At 51.0% G+C, this 14,187-nt stretch overlaps 1 protein-coding gene across 1 annotated transcript; it reads left to right on the top strand.

Annotated features, from left to right (window-relative positions):
• Positions 1-10,884: 10,884 nt before the first annotated feature.
• On the top strand, positions 10,885-12,618 carry LOC109145022 (SAP30-binding protein-like). Its single transcript, XM_039572222.1, has 2 exons — positions 10,885-11,628; positions 12,565-12,618. Exons 1-2 carry the CDS (start codon positions 10,888-10,890, stop codon positions 12,616-12,618), a joined length of 795 nt encoding a protein of 264 aa, XP_039428156.1. The 5' UTR covers positions 10,885-10,887.
• Positions 12,619-14,187: the final 1,569 nt, after the last annotated feature.

The following is a 14,187-nucleotide window of genomic DNA, read 5'->3' as shown; positions in this document are numbered from 1 at the left end:
GATCCCTGGTGCTCTGGATGGGAAAATAAAGAGCAGTTGAGAGGGTCCTGGGGAGGGTGGGCAGAGGCTGCAGAGGAGGGGAACACACAGAGGACGTGTCTGGAATGACTTTTTCTCTTGATTCCCAAAGTTGCTGGGTTTTTTCCAGCATCGCCTTCTCATCCCAGCAGGATTTAACCACAGGTGGGAGGAAACTGCTGCAGCTTAGGAGATCTCCCTTCCCTTTGGAATGGGTACAACTCTCTGCGCAGCACAGGGCACTCCACGGCAGCTCTGAGTGCCCCTCTCCATGTGAATTCCACAGATCAGGGAATCTTCGTGTGATGTAAAGCAGCTTTGAGCCCACTCCCCATTTACATTTTGGCAGCAGCTGCAATTCCTGCAGCGGCTGCAGAGTCAAGTTTAACATGTGTGACCTAAAAGCTTTGGAATTCCTGACTTTCTTTTGAGGAAAGCCATCCCTTGCTCTCTCAGTGATGTTCTCAACAACATGAGTACAATAAAGTCTCCTAAAACCTGAAATCCTGGCACTCCAACAGCACATCCACGGGTGTTTACAAGCCCTTAGGAAGGAGAATCCTGCTTTATAGAGCCTCCATCCAGCGCTGCAATCTCAATTCCTCTTCCTCAGTGAGATCCAAGATGTACCATACAATCTGCTTTGCTTTAGGCTGTTTTTTCAGTAACTGTGAGCTCTGTCCGTGCAGGAAAGGTAATTATTTGTGTCCAGCTGCTTCCAAAGGGGCAGGGATTGAGCAATATACTCATCTTGTAAGAGTAAGATGTACTAAGGAATCACATTCATGGCTTTTTTCCTAGCTCTGCCAGGGACTCTTCCAAGATTTCCCCTCTCAGGCCATCAGTGTCTCTCTGATCATTCATCCATCCCTCTCATCTCACTCCGTGAATTCTCACAATTAACATTTAGTTGCCCAGAGAAGTTGTGGCTGCCCCTGGATCCCTGGAAGTGTCCAAGGCCAGGCTGGATGGGGCTTGGAGCAACCTGGGCTAGCGGAAGGTGTCCCTGCCCGTGGCAGGGGGTGGCACTGGATGGGCTTTTCACAACAACAACAACAAAAAGCTGTATTGGCTCTTGCTGGGCTCATTTTCACATTTCTCCCTGCACTGCTGATTTTTAAGGAGCAGCAGCACTTTGACAGCTCATTTTCCTGCATGGACCAGCCTTTGCTCTGTTTTGAAGGAAGATGAGGCCTGGCAGCCCCATGATTCCATCCCGGAGCACGCGGGAGGAGGTTTGGCCGAGGAGGCCGAGCTCAGCCTAAACACAACTTCTTGCAGAGGGGGTAAGGAAGATGCTGCTCTTGGTTCTGTTGTATGTTTATTTATATGTTATTTGGTGATAATGAGAACCAAATGTTTGGGATCTATTCAGTTCTTAAACTTTTATAGACTCATTGTCTTGATTCTCAACTGTGCAGCCGTCTCCGAGCCCCTGCCTCCCCCGGAATCATGGAAGTGCCGTCAGTGACCAGGCTCAGCTGTGCTCTTACTCATCCTGGCTGGAACAATGATATTCCACACCATGTTATTCAACCTCCCCGGTGCCTCCTGGCCCCCTCATCCCGACCCCTCGGCTCCCACATCCCGGGTCAGCGCCGGAGCCGGCCAAGGCATTGTCCTGGGGGTGCCACTTTCGGGCTGCGCTGGTGCCAGGGAAAGAGGATACGATCTGTGCCTCGAGGAGCAGACGTGATACATGAAAGATGCTCTGCCAGAGAGCCCAGAGCCTGCTCTGCCCCTCGGATCACTCACCAAAAGGCAGGGAAAAGGAGGAGGAGGAGGGAAAGGAGGGAGCTACACCCTAATGCGGAGCCTGACCAGGGACCACGGGGAGGGGGCTCCTCTCCCTGCCCCTTGGCAGGGGTTTCTCCCAGCTCCAGCATTCCTGGTGCCATGGTCTTGTTGAGTCCTGGGTTGGACTCAAAGATCTCAGAGGTCTTCTCCGACTTAATTGATTCTGTGCTTTTCCAGGCCCGGGCACACAGCTCTGGATTTGGGGCTCCCTGGGAAAAAGGTGCCATCCCACAGAGCCACACCCTGTCCAGGTGGGACACCCCCGAGCAGACCCCTCCCCACCTAAACTGGTGCCTGCTCTCGCAGCACAAGGGTTTGCAGCAGCTTTGCCACACCCTGAGAGCCCTTTCCAGTGCCTAAAGGGGCTCCAGGAGAGCTGGAAAGGGGCTTTGGACAAGGGATGGAGTGACAGGACACAGGGAATGGCTTCCCGCTGCCAGAAGTACATGGGATTAGCACCGTATTGAGGGAACAGGAAACTGGAACCCCAATGTCACCGCTTGTGTCTTCTCCAGGCAGGGGGAGTTCTGGCAGAAGAGCTCCTGGGAATCCCCTGCCCCGGGTTTGTGGCCCACTGTGCCCATTTCAGCCTCTTTGGCTTTTACTTCTCTCTCTTTAGAGATGTAAGTTCCATGGATAATGATATGAGCCTAAAGGTGTAATTTCTGCATTCAGAGAGACAAATATAAAGTGACCAAAATCCTTTTCAGAGGGAACACGGCCACAGTTCCAGCCCCAGCATGGAATCCCAGGATGGTTTGGGTGGGAAGGGACCTTAAAGCCCATCCCACCCCCTGCCATGGGCAGGGACACCTTCCACTAGCCCAGGTTGCTCCAAGCCCCATCCATCCTGGCCTTGGACACTTCCAGGGATCCAGGGGCAGCCACAGCTTCTCTGGGCACCCTGTGCCAGGGAAGAATTTATTCCCAAAATTATATCTAACTCAGCCCTCTGTCAGGTTGAAGCCATTCCCTCTTTTCCTGTCACTCCAGGCCCTTTTCCAAAGCTCAGCTCTGGTCTAAACTCAAACTTTAAAGCATTTTGGGTGAGGCAGGGCGAGACCAGCGTAAAGAACTGAAGCCCTGGCTTTAAAAAGGGTAAATCCAAGGAATTCATATCAAAGCAGGAACAGTCATAAGGAGAACATATGGAAGTGTCTTTTTCTGCTCACAGTGATTGGAAACTGCACGCCCAGGCCCTGATCCAGCTACAGGACCCCACATCCGGGGCTTAGTTTCCAGGTGACCCGGGATTTCAGCGATTTCCAGCCTTGGGATTGTTAATGTGAGATGACAGCAATAACCAGGGAAGGAAAACCCCACGTGTTTGTTCTTCGCAGCGTGCCAGCACTTGTGGATTTAAGTGAGGAGAAAGATCACAAGGCTCAGGCAGAATATCCTCCAGAACACAGCCCTAAAGCAGCAATTTCCTCTGCGGAGCCCATGTGAGATCAAGGCAGGATAAAGCAGTCCATGTGAGCCTGGCTGAGGGGATTTGGGAAGGGGCAGGAGCCATTTGTTGGGGATGGAATAGTAAAGATTAAATTGGGTGTTACAGAGGGACCTTTCCAGAGGGAACAGCTCCATTTGCCTTCACCTCTCCTCCATGAGAAGACTCCTGGCTTTGGGAATGCAGCATTCCTAAGCTAAACCTGCTGATAGGAACATGTGCGTTTCATCTCGGAATGAATAAAAAAATGATTGAAAAAATAGCGAACCCTGTAATTTTGGTGAGGAATAATTCCTGGGCGATTGGAGGCAACGCACTCTGGGATGGAAGGGCCGGTTCCTCTGGATCAATGGAATGGAAACATCTGCTTTATCTCACCAAGATCTGGAGAGGTAAGAGCTGACAGTTCTTTGTGGGAATCTTTGCTATCTCATTGTATATCTAAATTACATTTATTGATGTCCAACGTTGATGTTTCGGGAAATTCTCGTGGATCTCACAACCTTCTGTTTCAAATTCACAGTCTTCCACCACTCAAACTATTATTATTTTTACCAGTCCCAAGGGTGTGCTGGAGTCTCTTTGGTACAAATTAGAGAGGCTTTTATGAAAAACTCACAGTTTATGGAACAGAGGTTCCCGTTGGCTTCCTGACCCCGAGGTAGTGACAGCTCCCACCGGAGCCTCGCCCACAGTGGGGGTTTTAGCACCGTTCCCAACACGGCTCGAGAGCTGACACGGGGTGAGGAACAGCAGTAATTTCCCCCAAGAGGGACCAAAAAAGCCAAATGTTGACAAGTTTATGAGTACAAACATGTCAGGGGATCTCCTGGCAGCGAGGCTTTGCTCCAAGCCCATGCTGGGTTTACCTGGGGTTGGTTTTTCACCTGGGCTGGGCTCCCAGCCGTGGGAGAAGGGATTTGGAGGAGACAGAACCCATTCTGCAAGGAACAAGAGTGGGGTAGAAATGACCCAAAGATCCCAACCCAAATAATTCTATTTAAAAAACCCCAAAATCAACGAGTTTTGGAGAAAAGATCAAGCAACACAGCTGAGGGACAGAAGAGGGTGGTGGGAAGATGCTGCGACTGGAGGAAGAAGAGGCACAGAATCCCAGGACTTCCTGAACTGGAAGGGACCCACAAGGATCATCCAGTCCAGCTCCTGGCCCTGCACAGACCCCCCAGCAATCCCACCCTGTGCATCCCTGGGAGCGGTGCCCAAGCGCTCCTGGAGCTCTGGCAGCCTCAGGGCTGTGTCCATTCCCTGGGGAGCCTGGGCAGTGCCCGACACCCTCTGGAGGAAGAACCTTTACCTAAAATCCAACCTAACCCTCCTCTAGAGCTCCAGCCATTCCCAGGGTCCTGTTCCAGGTCACAGAGAGCAGAGATTGGAGCTGAGTGTGAGCCCTTGGTAAGAATTCCTTGGAAAAGGTGACAGTTCAAGTGTGAAGGGTAAGCAGGAAACCCGAGGGAGGTGAAGACAGCAAACCCAACCCTCCCCAGCTCTTTCCCTTCAAGAGCTTCACTTCACTGCAATTAAAGCTGAATTAATAAAGACACGGATTTTTCAGGGGAGAAAACACATCGGTGAAACCTCGATCTTCCTCAGGTACCAAAACAGATCCAAGGCCGTGATCCAAAGGAGAAACCAGGAAAAGCAGAGCAAGGGAGAAAGAAATCAGCCAGCAAAACCCATCTGGCCCACAGCATCCATGGAAATCCACACAAACCCACCTTCCACAGCCCCTCCAGGCTCTGCTGGGGCAAAGGGGGCTGGAATGAAAAATTAATTGTAAGCTCTTACTTAACACAGATCTTGAGACAAAAAGAAGAGAACAAAGGAGTCCTCCAGGCAAAAAATGTGGAAAATGACGATCATTAATAACGTCAACTCCTCACTCCAGGATTTTCATCAGTTGGCTGAGGTGGCATCACATTGTCAAGTCACAAAAGCCATAAACACACCCAAAAAACCTGTTTGATCCCAGAACAATAAATGCAGAACTCACCAACATGAGGAGCTCCAGCTGGAGTGTATCCAGAATGTCCAGACTTGGAAAGGCCTAAAATCACCCTGGAGCTTCCTGGTAGGTGGAAAACACCCTGAAACTGCCTTCCTGAGAGGAGGAATCCTCTCTTCAGGATTCTCAATCTCCCATGGTCAAGCGTTGGTGTGAAAAAGAAGGATCTCAAGCAGATTTTTAGAGTCATGTTTCTGGATTTCCATGAATCCCAAGTTCTCCCCTGCTCAGGGAGGATGGAGAAGCTTCAGGGGGTCTGAAATTGTTCAGAAATACACATGTTTGAAAATGATCCTTTTCCTTTTTGATAACCCAGAAAGCAGGAGCTGGTGTGCCTTCTATTAAACTATAAATAAAGACATAAAAAAGGAATTCCTAATCCACATCCAGAAGGGCTGAGCTTCGAAATCCAGACCCCACCCAGGATTTCAGCATCTGGAGAGTCCCATCTCGCACCTCAAAACATTCCCAGGCCTGGGCTTTGATTTGGGTCTGCAGCCCTTTGTGCTGTTTTCTCAGGGGTGCAGCATTTTCCAGGCTCTTTCCAGCAGAAATCTTTCCATGCTGCCCATTGCAGTTTTTATGGAGTCACGAGGCAAATTTACAGCTGAGAAACTTCTCCCTGGCTCCGCTGCCTTCCAGCTTTGATGTGCACAGCCCTATAGCCACGAAAATTCACATCCACTTAACTCAAATCCCTGCTAAGCAAATCCTCGGGAATCAGCACGTTCCTGGGTGGATTTGCAGCTGCTGCAGCAGTTTGGGCACCACGTGGCCACCAAAACCCTTCCCTGGGAGCTCAGGAGTGGCATCACTGCTCCCCAGGCAGGTTGGTGGGAAAGAGAGATGGCACCAGGATTGCCGGGACACGTCCTGCCAGCAGCATTCCCAAAGGAAAAGATCCCAAATGCTCTCCTGAAAAGGCCAATGCTGCATCCCAACACTGGCTACCAGCCCAGGCCCTTGCAGGACACTTTTGTGTAGTTCCTAAAGCCCAGCTGGGCCCCAGGGCTCTCAAACTGGGGCAGTTTAGGGCACACCCAGGAGGAACCTCTCTGAATTGGGAATCGCCTGGGCTGCTGTAATTGCCTGCAGCAGGACAACCTGGGCCACCCGAGGCTGGCTAGGGACAGGCTCCAGTGGGTGCTTTCCTGTCTGGGGAGCCAAACACCTCTTCCATCCTCTCTGGGCACCCTGTGCCAGGGCCTCCCCACCCTCACAGCCAGGAATTCCTTCCCAATATCCCGTCTAACCCTGCCCTCTGCCAGTGGGAAGCCATTCCCTGTGTCCTGTCCCTCCATCCCTCATCCCAAGCTCCTCTCCAGGTCTCCTGGAGCCCCTTTAGGCACTGGAAGGGGCTCTGAGGTCTCCCTGGAGCCTTCTTCTCTCCAGGTGAACACCCCAAGCTCTCCCAGCCTGGCTCCAGAGGAACTCCAGCCCTCGGAGCAGCTCCGTGGCCTCCTCTGGACTCGCTCCAGCAGCTCCAGGTCCTTCTGATTTTGGGGTTCCAGAGCTGGAGGCGGCTCTGCAGGTGGGGTCTCACCTGAGCAGGGCAGAGGGACAGAATCCCCCCTTCCTGCTGCCCACACTGGGGAGGTGCAGCCCCCTCATTATCCATCCCCAGCCCCCCTCACTGTGACCCACCAGCCCCCCAAATTCCCCCTCCAGCATCCCCCACTCTGTGCCCTGGTTTTCCAGCACAGCTGGTGCCTCCCCCATTTGCCTCCTGCCTCAATCTGCTTTTTAAAAACATTTATTTCCATCCTCATCCAATTTCTTCCCCTTTTCCTGGTCTTCTTTCCAAACAGAGGGTTTCCAGCTTGGGATGGGGATGGCCACAGTGTAACTCCAGAGCTTTATCCCGTGGCCTTTCCCAGCCTGGCACGCAGCGCTCAATTTGGAGCGCGGTGTCCTCGCTCTGTTCCATGCCGAGCTCTGTTGTCCAGAGGAATTAATTCCAGATCATGCGTGGGTGTGGACTTCAGCTGGGCAAAATTTGGATACCCTGGTTGAGTCATTATTGTCTGATGAATCTCTTGGTGACAGCCTTTGCCCCTATTGTTCTGAGGTGAGCCCCGTGGCAAGAAATGTGAAGGCAAGAAACAAAAGAATATAAAGAAAGGTTACGAAATCAAATTCAGTTAAGGCAGGGTTATTGTCCCTCCATCCCGCCTCTCTGGCCTCCAGTTGGGATTGGATTTGGCAGGAAAACAACCCCCACGGGACAGCAGCGGGGTTTAGGGCAGGTTCTGAGGGGAGCCCGTCCCCGTGGGACCCTGGTGGCCCCAATGACACAGCAGAGACAGGGAGGAGGAGTTATCATCAATTTTTAACATTTTATTTCTTTACTGGGTTAAACAAGGAGCAGAGAAAACCTCGGCCCCAAAATACAACAGAACTGAAAGCATTACAGGTACAGAGACTATTGAACACAGAGAGTAGTAGGATAATATTTTAATACAACTGAATTATAGCATGGGATTGTGTTTTTGTTGGGTTTTTTTCTGTTTGTTTTTTGTCAAACCAGTTTGGAAAATAAATGTAATAGGAACTAGTGCAAAAAAGTTCTAAACATGAAGCACAGTGTATAAAATGGCATAAGAAAACTGTCCCCTCAAGGACACAGTCACTTTCTTATGACAGAAGGGAGAAAGAGAAACAGAAGGGGGGTGGGAACAGAGGGAGGGTCTGGGAGGCGGAGGAGGAAAAGCTGGAAAGAAAGAGAAACTGGGCCGGGGGCTTAGAAAGGATACTTTGACTTCAGCAATGTTGGTTTGTGTTTCACCACCACGCACTGGAAAAGGACCTCGTTGGGGCTGGGCCGAGCTCTGTCACCACCCACATGGCACAAGCACTTGAGAAGGGTTTGGGCACCACCGGCCTGGGCTCTGCAGGGGTCGGGTCCCCACAGATCCCCCTGAGGCTCTGGGACACCCAGCCCAGGGCAGGGAGCCCCAGCTCGGACATGCTCCAGAGGGAGAAGGGCATGGGGGGCTGGGGTCTCCTCCTGCTCTCCCTTCCCACACCCCTCCTGAACGTGGCACTGGCTCCCTCAAGGACCAGCATGTGGAATTTGTTCCCAATTCCCACCCCCGTGCTCGGACAGGAGCGTCTCCCTTTTGAAGGCGTCCTGAGGCTGTGTCCAAACAGGACGCTTGGAGGAGCTGGATTCAGGTGGGGTTAGAAAAGAAAACCAAACCAAACCTCCATCAGAGGGATGGCTGGGGATCCCCAGGAATTCCTCCCAGGCAGCAGCGTCTCGGGTTCCCACGGGGAAGGTGTCCCTGCATTCCCAAGGTGTTATCCCGGCCTGCTCAGCCAGGCTTTGCTCCAGCCTCCACGGAGCCACCCAGCCTCCTGCCCTGGAGAAACTGGCTGGATGCTATTTTAAGCAGAGCTGGTTGGAATTCCTTACAAATTGCTATTCTCTCCCAATCCGCTGCCGCCCGTTCCAACTGTGCGAGCAGAAAAAGTGTGATTGATTCTTTTTTTTTTCGTTTTTTTTCTGGAAAATGAAAGGTTTTGTGGGAAAGGGCTGTTCTGGATACATTTCTCAATTTGCAAAAATAAAAAAAGGAAAAAAATTAGTCATAATGATCAATCTGGCTTGTTTTGACAAGTTTCAAAATTTAAAAAAATCACTGTCTGGCTCTTTTTGTCTTTTTGTTTTGCAACTCAGGCATGTCCAGTTCCCAAATACGTTTAAAAATGGTAAAACCAACCCCAAATTTCATAAGCCAAACCTAATTCTTGGGGTTTTTTTGTTGAGTTTCAGTTTACAACAAGCGGAGTTGTCGGCTTTCTGGGCTGAAAAAGGATCATCCCGAAAGGCTAAAAAGGCTGGAGACTGCTCCTCGCCTTGCCTGGAACACAAGTCTTGGAGACATGGAGCAGGAAAGGGTGGAGGGACTGGGCTCAGGAACTCACCCATCTCCTGCCCAGGCCATTGAGGGAGGCTGAGAGCTTTGATAAAACCCCAACAATTTCTAAAATTAATTATTCCTTAGTTTTTAATGATCCTCAATTAAAAACGGTCCATCCTCCACCAGAGCATTCCCTCTGCTCCCTTCCTCCTTCCTCACAGCAACATGCAGGTCTGGGAGGTCACCCAAAGAGCCACCTGGACCAAGGACACCCAAAAAGAGCTGCTAAAATCCTTCCATTCCCAGAATAAAATGGACTCATGGTGGGAGCTGTGCCACTCCAGGGCTGCGGTGATCCAGGAGCTCCGAGCAGGCTCCTTCTGTGGGAGAAGAGATGATTTTGGGGTTGTGTGATGGTGGCACCTCCAGCTGGGATGCCATGAGCTGACTTTTGGGCTGAAGGAGATCCTCAACATCCAACCTGAACACCAAACATGGCCCTCCCCAACTTTTCCAGCATAATTTAAGAGAGGTTTAACCCCCCAGGGAGGGGAGGCCCCAGGGAAGCACAAAAAGCTGACACACAGATCTCCCCACCTGTCTTGGGTTGTAAGAGGTAACCAAAAGACAGGCGGGGCAATGTTCTTTATCTTCTCGGTGAGTCAGCCCTGGTTACACCCTCTGGGGAAGCAGCAGCCACTCCGTGGGGGGCTACCTCTGCTCATGGGCTATCGGGCTCTCACAGGATGGCTCAAAGAATTACATCAGCCCATCGTGGGATGGACGCTCCGTCCAGGGGGAGGAACCGAACATTCCTACCTGGATATAATCTGAGGCTTGGAACACCACAGCAGCACTACCGCTGCATTCCCAGAGGACAAGAGCTCCATAACCACCACTGGACCTCCAGAGAAGGACCAGGTCTTTCTACAGGATCAGCGCTGTGACAGAACCACATCCATCACTCCAACAGGACTGCAGCCACCATTTAATCAGGCTGCTACCAGCACCCTGCCCGACAGGGTGTCAGGTTGTACTCTGTCAGTGTTTCTGTATGTCCTGGGTTGCAGTGTATTCTGTTACCATCCTCATGAGCTGTTGAAATCGGGTGGGGCAGTGTTTCCTTGCCTCCTCCCCCCAGACTATCTTTCTGTTAATGGCCCATCAATGCCCTGCCCCATGACTCCCAGATAACTCCCTCCGGACTATCTTCTGTTAATGAGCCTCATCAACGCTTGGCCTCATGACTCATTACCCCATTGTGAGATGCTCCACCCAGGGGGAGGAACCAAGCATCCCATCATGGATATAATCTGAGATGCTGAACACCAGAGACAACCCTTCCACTGGCTTTCCAGAGGACAGGAGCTACACAGCCACCACTGGACCTTCTGAGGAAGAGCAGACCCTTTTCTACAGGATCACCGCTTCAGAGGACTGCAGCCACCATTCTACCAGACTGCTACAACAGGGACTCAGGTTGTATCTTGACTGTCAATTTGAACCAGTGTTTTCTTTTATTTTTTCCTTTTCTTTAATTTCCCCATTAAATTCTTATTCTGACTTGGTGCCCCCCACTGGTTTGTTTTCAAACTAGTACACTGTACTACTGCCTTTATTTTAATTTTCCTATTAAATTGTAGTTCTGACTTGGAATCTCTCGCTGGTTTGCTTTCAAACTAGGACATTTTTGGCGCCCAAGCAGGGTACTCATGGTAGTGTGGCCAAGGTGGAAGATGGCAAAGCACAGCATTCTTTCCTTGCTGAGCGTTTACGCCGAGGAGTCAGACCTGGAGTCGGACAGCGAGGCCGGCATGGCGGGGAGTGATGGGGAAGTGCCCACAGGAGAGAAAGGAGGCCTGGTCTCAGCTGGGTATGGAGCAGACGACTTTACCTGCCTGGATGGGGATGAGGAAGGGTACAAAGAGGAGGATGATGAGAACAGCAGGCAATCAGAACATGATGATTCAGAGACTGAAAAACCTGAGCCTGGTGACCTAAAGAAATTCCCAGAAGTGGAGGAAAGAGATCGTCAGGAGCTGGTTGTTTATTTTTCAGAGGGAGTGCAGAACATGTCTCTAGATGAGATCAAAATCGGTCCTGAGCCTCCTGGTAGATGTTCTAACCAATTGCAGGATAAAATTCAAAAGCTGTATGAGATGAAAATGAAGGAGGGCATGGACATGAACTACATGATCCAGAGGAAAAAAGAATTTTGCAACCCCAGCCTCTATGAAAAGCTGATCCAGTTTTGTTCCATTGATGAAATCGGTACAAACTACCCGAAGGACATGTTTGATCCTCACGGCTGGTCAGAGGATTCGTATTATGAGGCACTAGCTAAAGCCCAGAAGATTGAGATGGACAAATTGGTGAAGGCCAAGAGAGAACATGCAAAGATTGAATTTGTGACTGGCACTAAAAAGGGTACAACAAGAAGAGCTGCTTCCACAACCACCACAACATCCACCACCACTGTGGGAAAACAAGAGGAGCCCAGAAGAAGAGTGATATGTGCCGAGGAAGGATCTCACAGAATGACTCATAGAACACATCATCTCATTGTGAGATGCCCCGTCCAGGGGGAGGAACCGAACATTCCTACCTGGATATAATCTGAGGCTTGGAACACCACAGCAGCACTACCGCTGCATTCCCAGAGGACAAGAGCTCCATAACCACCACTGGACCTCCAGAGAAGGACCAGGTCTTTCTACAGGATCAGCGCTGTGACAGAACCACATCCATCACTCCAACAGGACTGCAGCCACCATTTAATCGGGCTGCTACCAGCACCCTGCCCGACAGGGTGTCAGGTTGTACTCTGTCAGTGTTTCTGTACTACTGCCTTTATTTTAATTTTTCTATTAAATTGTAGTTCTGACTTGGAATCTCCTGCTGGTTTGCTTTCAAACTAGTACACTGCCCCATTGCTTTTTGGCAGAATCCAGGAATGTTTCTGTCCTGACTTTGTCTCCACCAATCCCTAAAGGTATTCCTTTCCCTGGCAGCAGCAGGAATGGGATTAGGATGAATCACAAGACGAGGGTAACCTGGGCTATGGGACCTCACTCCCTTTGGCTCTGTGGAAATCATGGAATCCCAGGATGGTTTGGGTTGGAAGAGACCTTCAAGATCATCCAGTGCCACCCCCTTCCATAGGCAGGGACACTCCACTATCCCAGGTTGCTCCAAGCCCCATCCAACCTAGCCTTGGACACTCCCAGGGATGGGGCAGCCACAGGGTTTCCAGGCAGCCTCAACAACCCATCCCAAACCTCCATGGTCGGTGCCACCAGAGACCAGGAGGCACCTGCAGAGCTCAGCATGGGGACGCTCCAGGGCCTGGCCCCAAAAGATCCTGCCCAGAAGCAGCAGATATCTGGGATTTTCCCTTTATTCCCTTCCTCCAGGCAGCAGCCGAGCATCTTCCAGCCCCGCCTGTGGCCCTGAGTGGCAGTGAATGAACTGCCCTGACATCTCCTCTTGAAGCAAAGCAAAATGTGTTGAAGAAAAACCAGTTCCAGATGTTTTCTCAGTGTTGCCAAGTTACTCAACATGTTCTGCTTTAGTTGTCGATGCTTTCAAAGTGATTTCCCTAACTCCGAGCACGAATGGTGAGGGCTCTCCCTGGGAATCTTCTGCCTGGGGCTACCATGGATCTGTATTTTCATAAGAAAAAGACTCAACTAATGATTAATGTTCCCCAGAGGAAGCGGGGCCTTTCTTTGGGATTTTTCTTCAGTTATTTTTAATTAATTTGTACAACTGGCAGCTACATGAAAGTGCAAAACCCGGGAATAACGCTGGACCCAGCTCCCTTTGCTCCTTCTCTCTCCCCACACCTGGAGCTTGTGGAGACAACATCATCCCTCACCTCTCTGGGGATGAGAAACCCCCCCACCAGGGAGGAATCACTGCTTCCCACTGGGAAGTTTCTCTGAGCAAAGAGAAGTTTGTCCACTGAAGGAAAAGCTGAGTTTTACATATTAATCCCAACACGGGGCACCTTCTTTAGGGAGAAGAGAGATCATTGGACGAGAAGGACAAAGCCCCTTGCGTGTAAGTTCCTGGTAAGATAAATCATTTAGAGCTGGTTTCCAAGGTGGCTTTGGGAATGTGGAAAGCATTTGGGATTCCAAAGGGCCCCTGCTCTGGTGGACACAGGGCTTAGGGTAAAGCATCCCTGGATGCACAGGGCAAGGAAGTCCCTTCCCTTCTTATCCAGGCACATTCCCTCCTTTTCCAGGCATATTCCCTCCGTGTTGTAATAAAAATAATGCCAGCGGTGTTAAGTGAGACAATGTCACCGTCTGCTTCCCGGGCTGTTCTCTTGGAGAGCAAAGCCAGAGTGCTCGGGGATGGAGGATTAGGAGGTTGTAATGTCAGACCAAAGGCAGGAATTTTATCCGACGGGCTCCTGATGATGGACTGCTCCATACATCGCTTCCAGCTGCTCCTGCTCTGGGAACAGCCTTGTCTGGATCTGTTTAAGGAGATTGGCAAAGTGTTGAATGCAGCATATGGTGCCCTAAAACCACAGAACTTATTGACAGCAGCCCAGACTCGCTAAAGAAAAGATCTTCCAAAGCCTTGCTCTGGGAAGACTCAGCACTTTCCTCCCACTTGCAGCAGGTAAATCCCATCCTGTGCTCCCAGAGCGGATCTGCATCCTGTGTGCTCCCTCTGGCATCGTCCTCCTGGGAACACCCCCCAGGCGCCACAGCCTGGAAAATGCATGGATCTCCTGCCCTGGGGGCTTCCTCGCTCCTGGTGAATGGAGCTCAAACCTCCCCAGTAGCCACTGCAACCACCCCAGTTCTGAACTGACTCCACTTCCCGATCCACTGGGATGCAGCACACGCTCCTGGCCTCCCGAGGGAAGCCTCCAGCTGGTGTTAGGGAAGGTGAAACCATTTCTCACAGCTCCCAGGTTCTCCCAGCAAATCCCTGCCAGCACCCCCTGAAGATGTCTTGGGCTGTTGGACCTCACTCCTGCAACTCTGTGGAAATCATGGAATCATGGAATGGTTTGG

This window comes from Corvus cornix, chromosome 4A (genome assembly GCF_000738735.6).
Source record: "Corvus cornix cornix isolate S_Up_H32 chromosome 4A, ASM73873v5, whole genome shotgun sequence".
Lineage (NCBI taxonomy): Eukaryota > Metazoa > Chordata > Aves > Passeriformes > Corvidae > Corvus > Corvus cornix.
Note: the sequence above shows the minus strand (reverse complement) of the source record. Positions and strands in the feature narration are given on the sequence as shown.

Coding starts and splice junctions, on each gene's coding strand:
- LOC109145022 (XM_039572222.1), top strand. CDS start 10,888: ATGGCAAAGCACAGCATTCTTTCCTTGCTGAGCGTTTACGCCGAGGAG. Junction 11,629..12,564: donor CCACAACATCCACCACCACT/GTGGGAAAACAA, acceptor CCCTTCCTCCAG/GCAGCAGCCGAGCATCTTCC.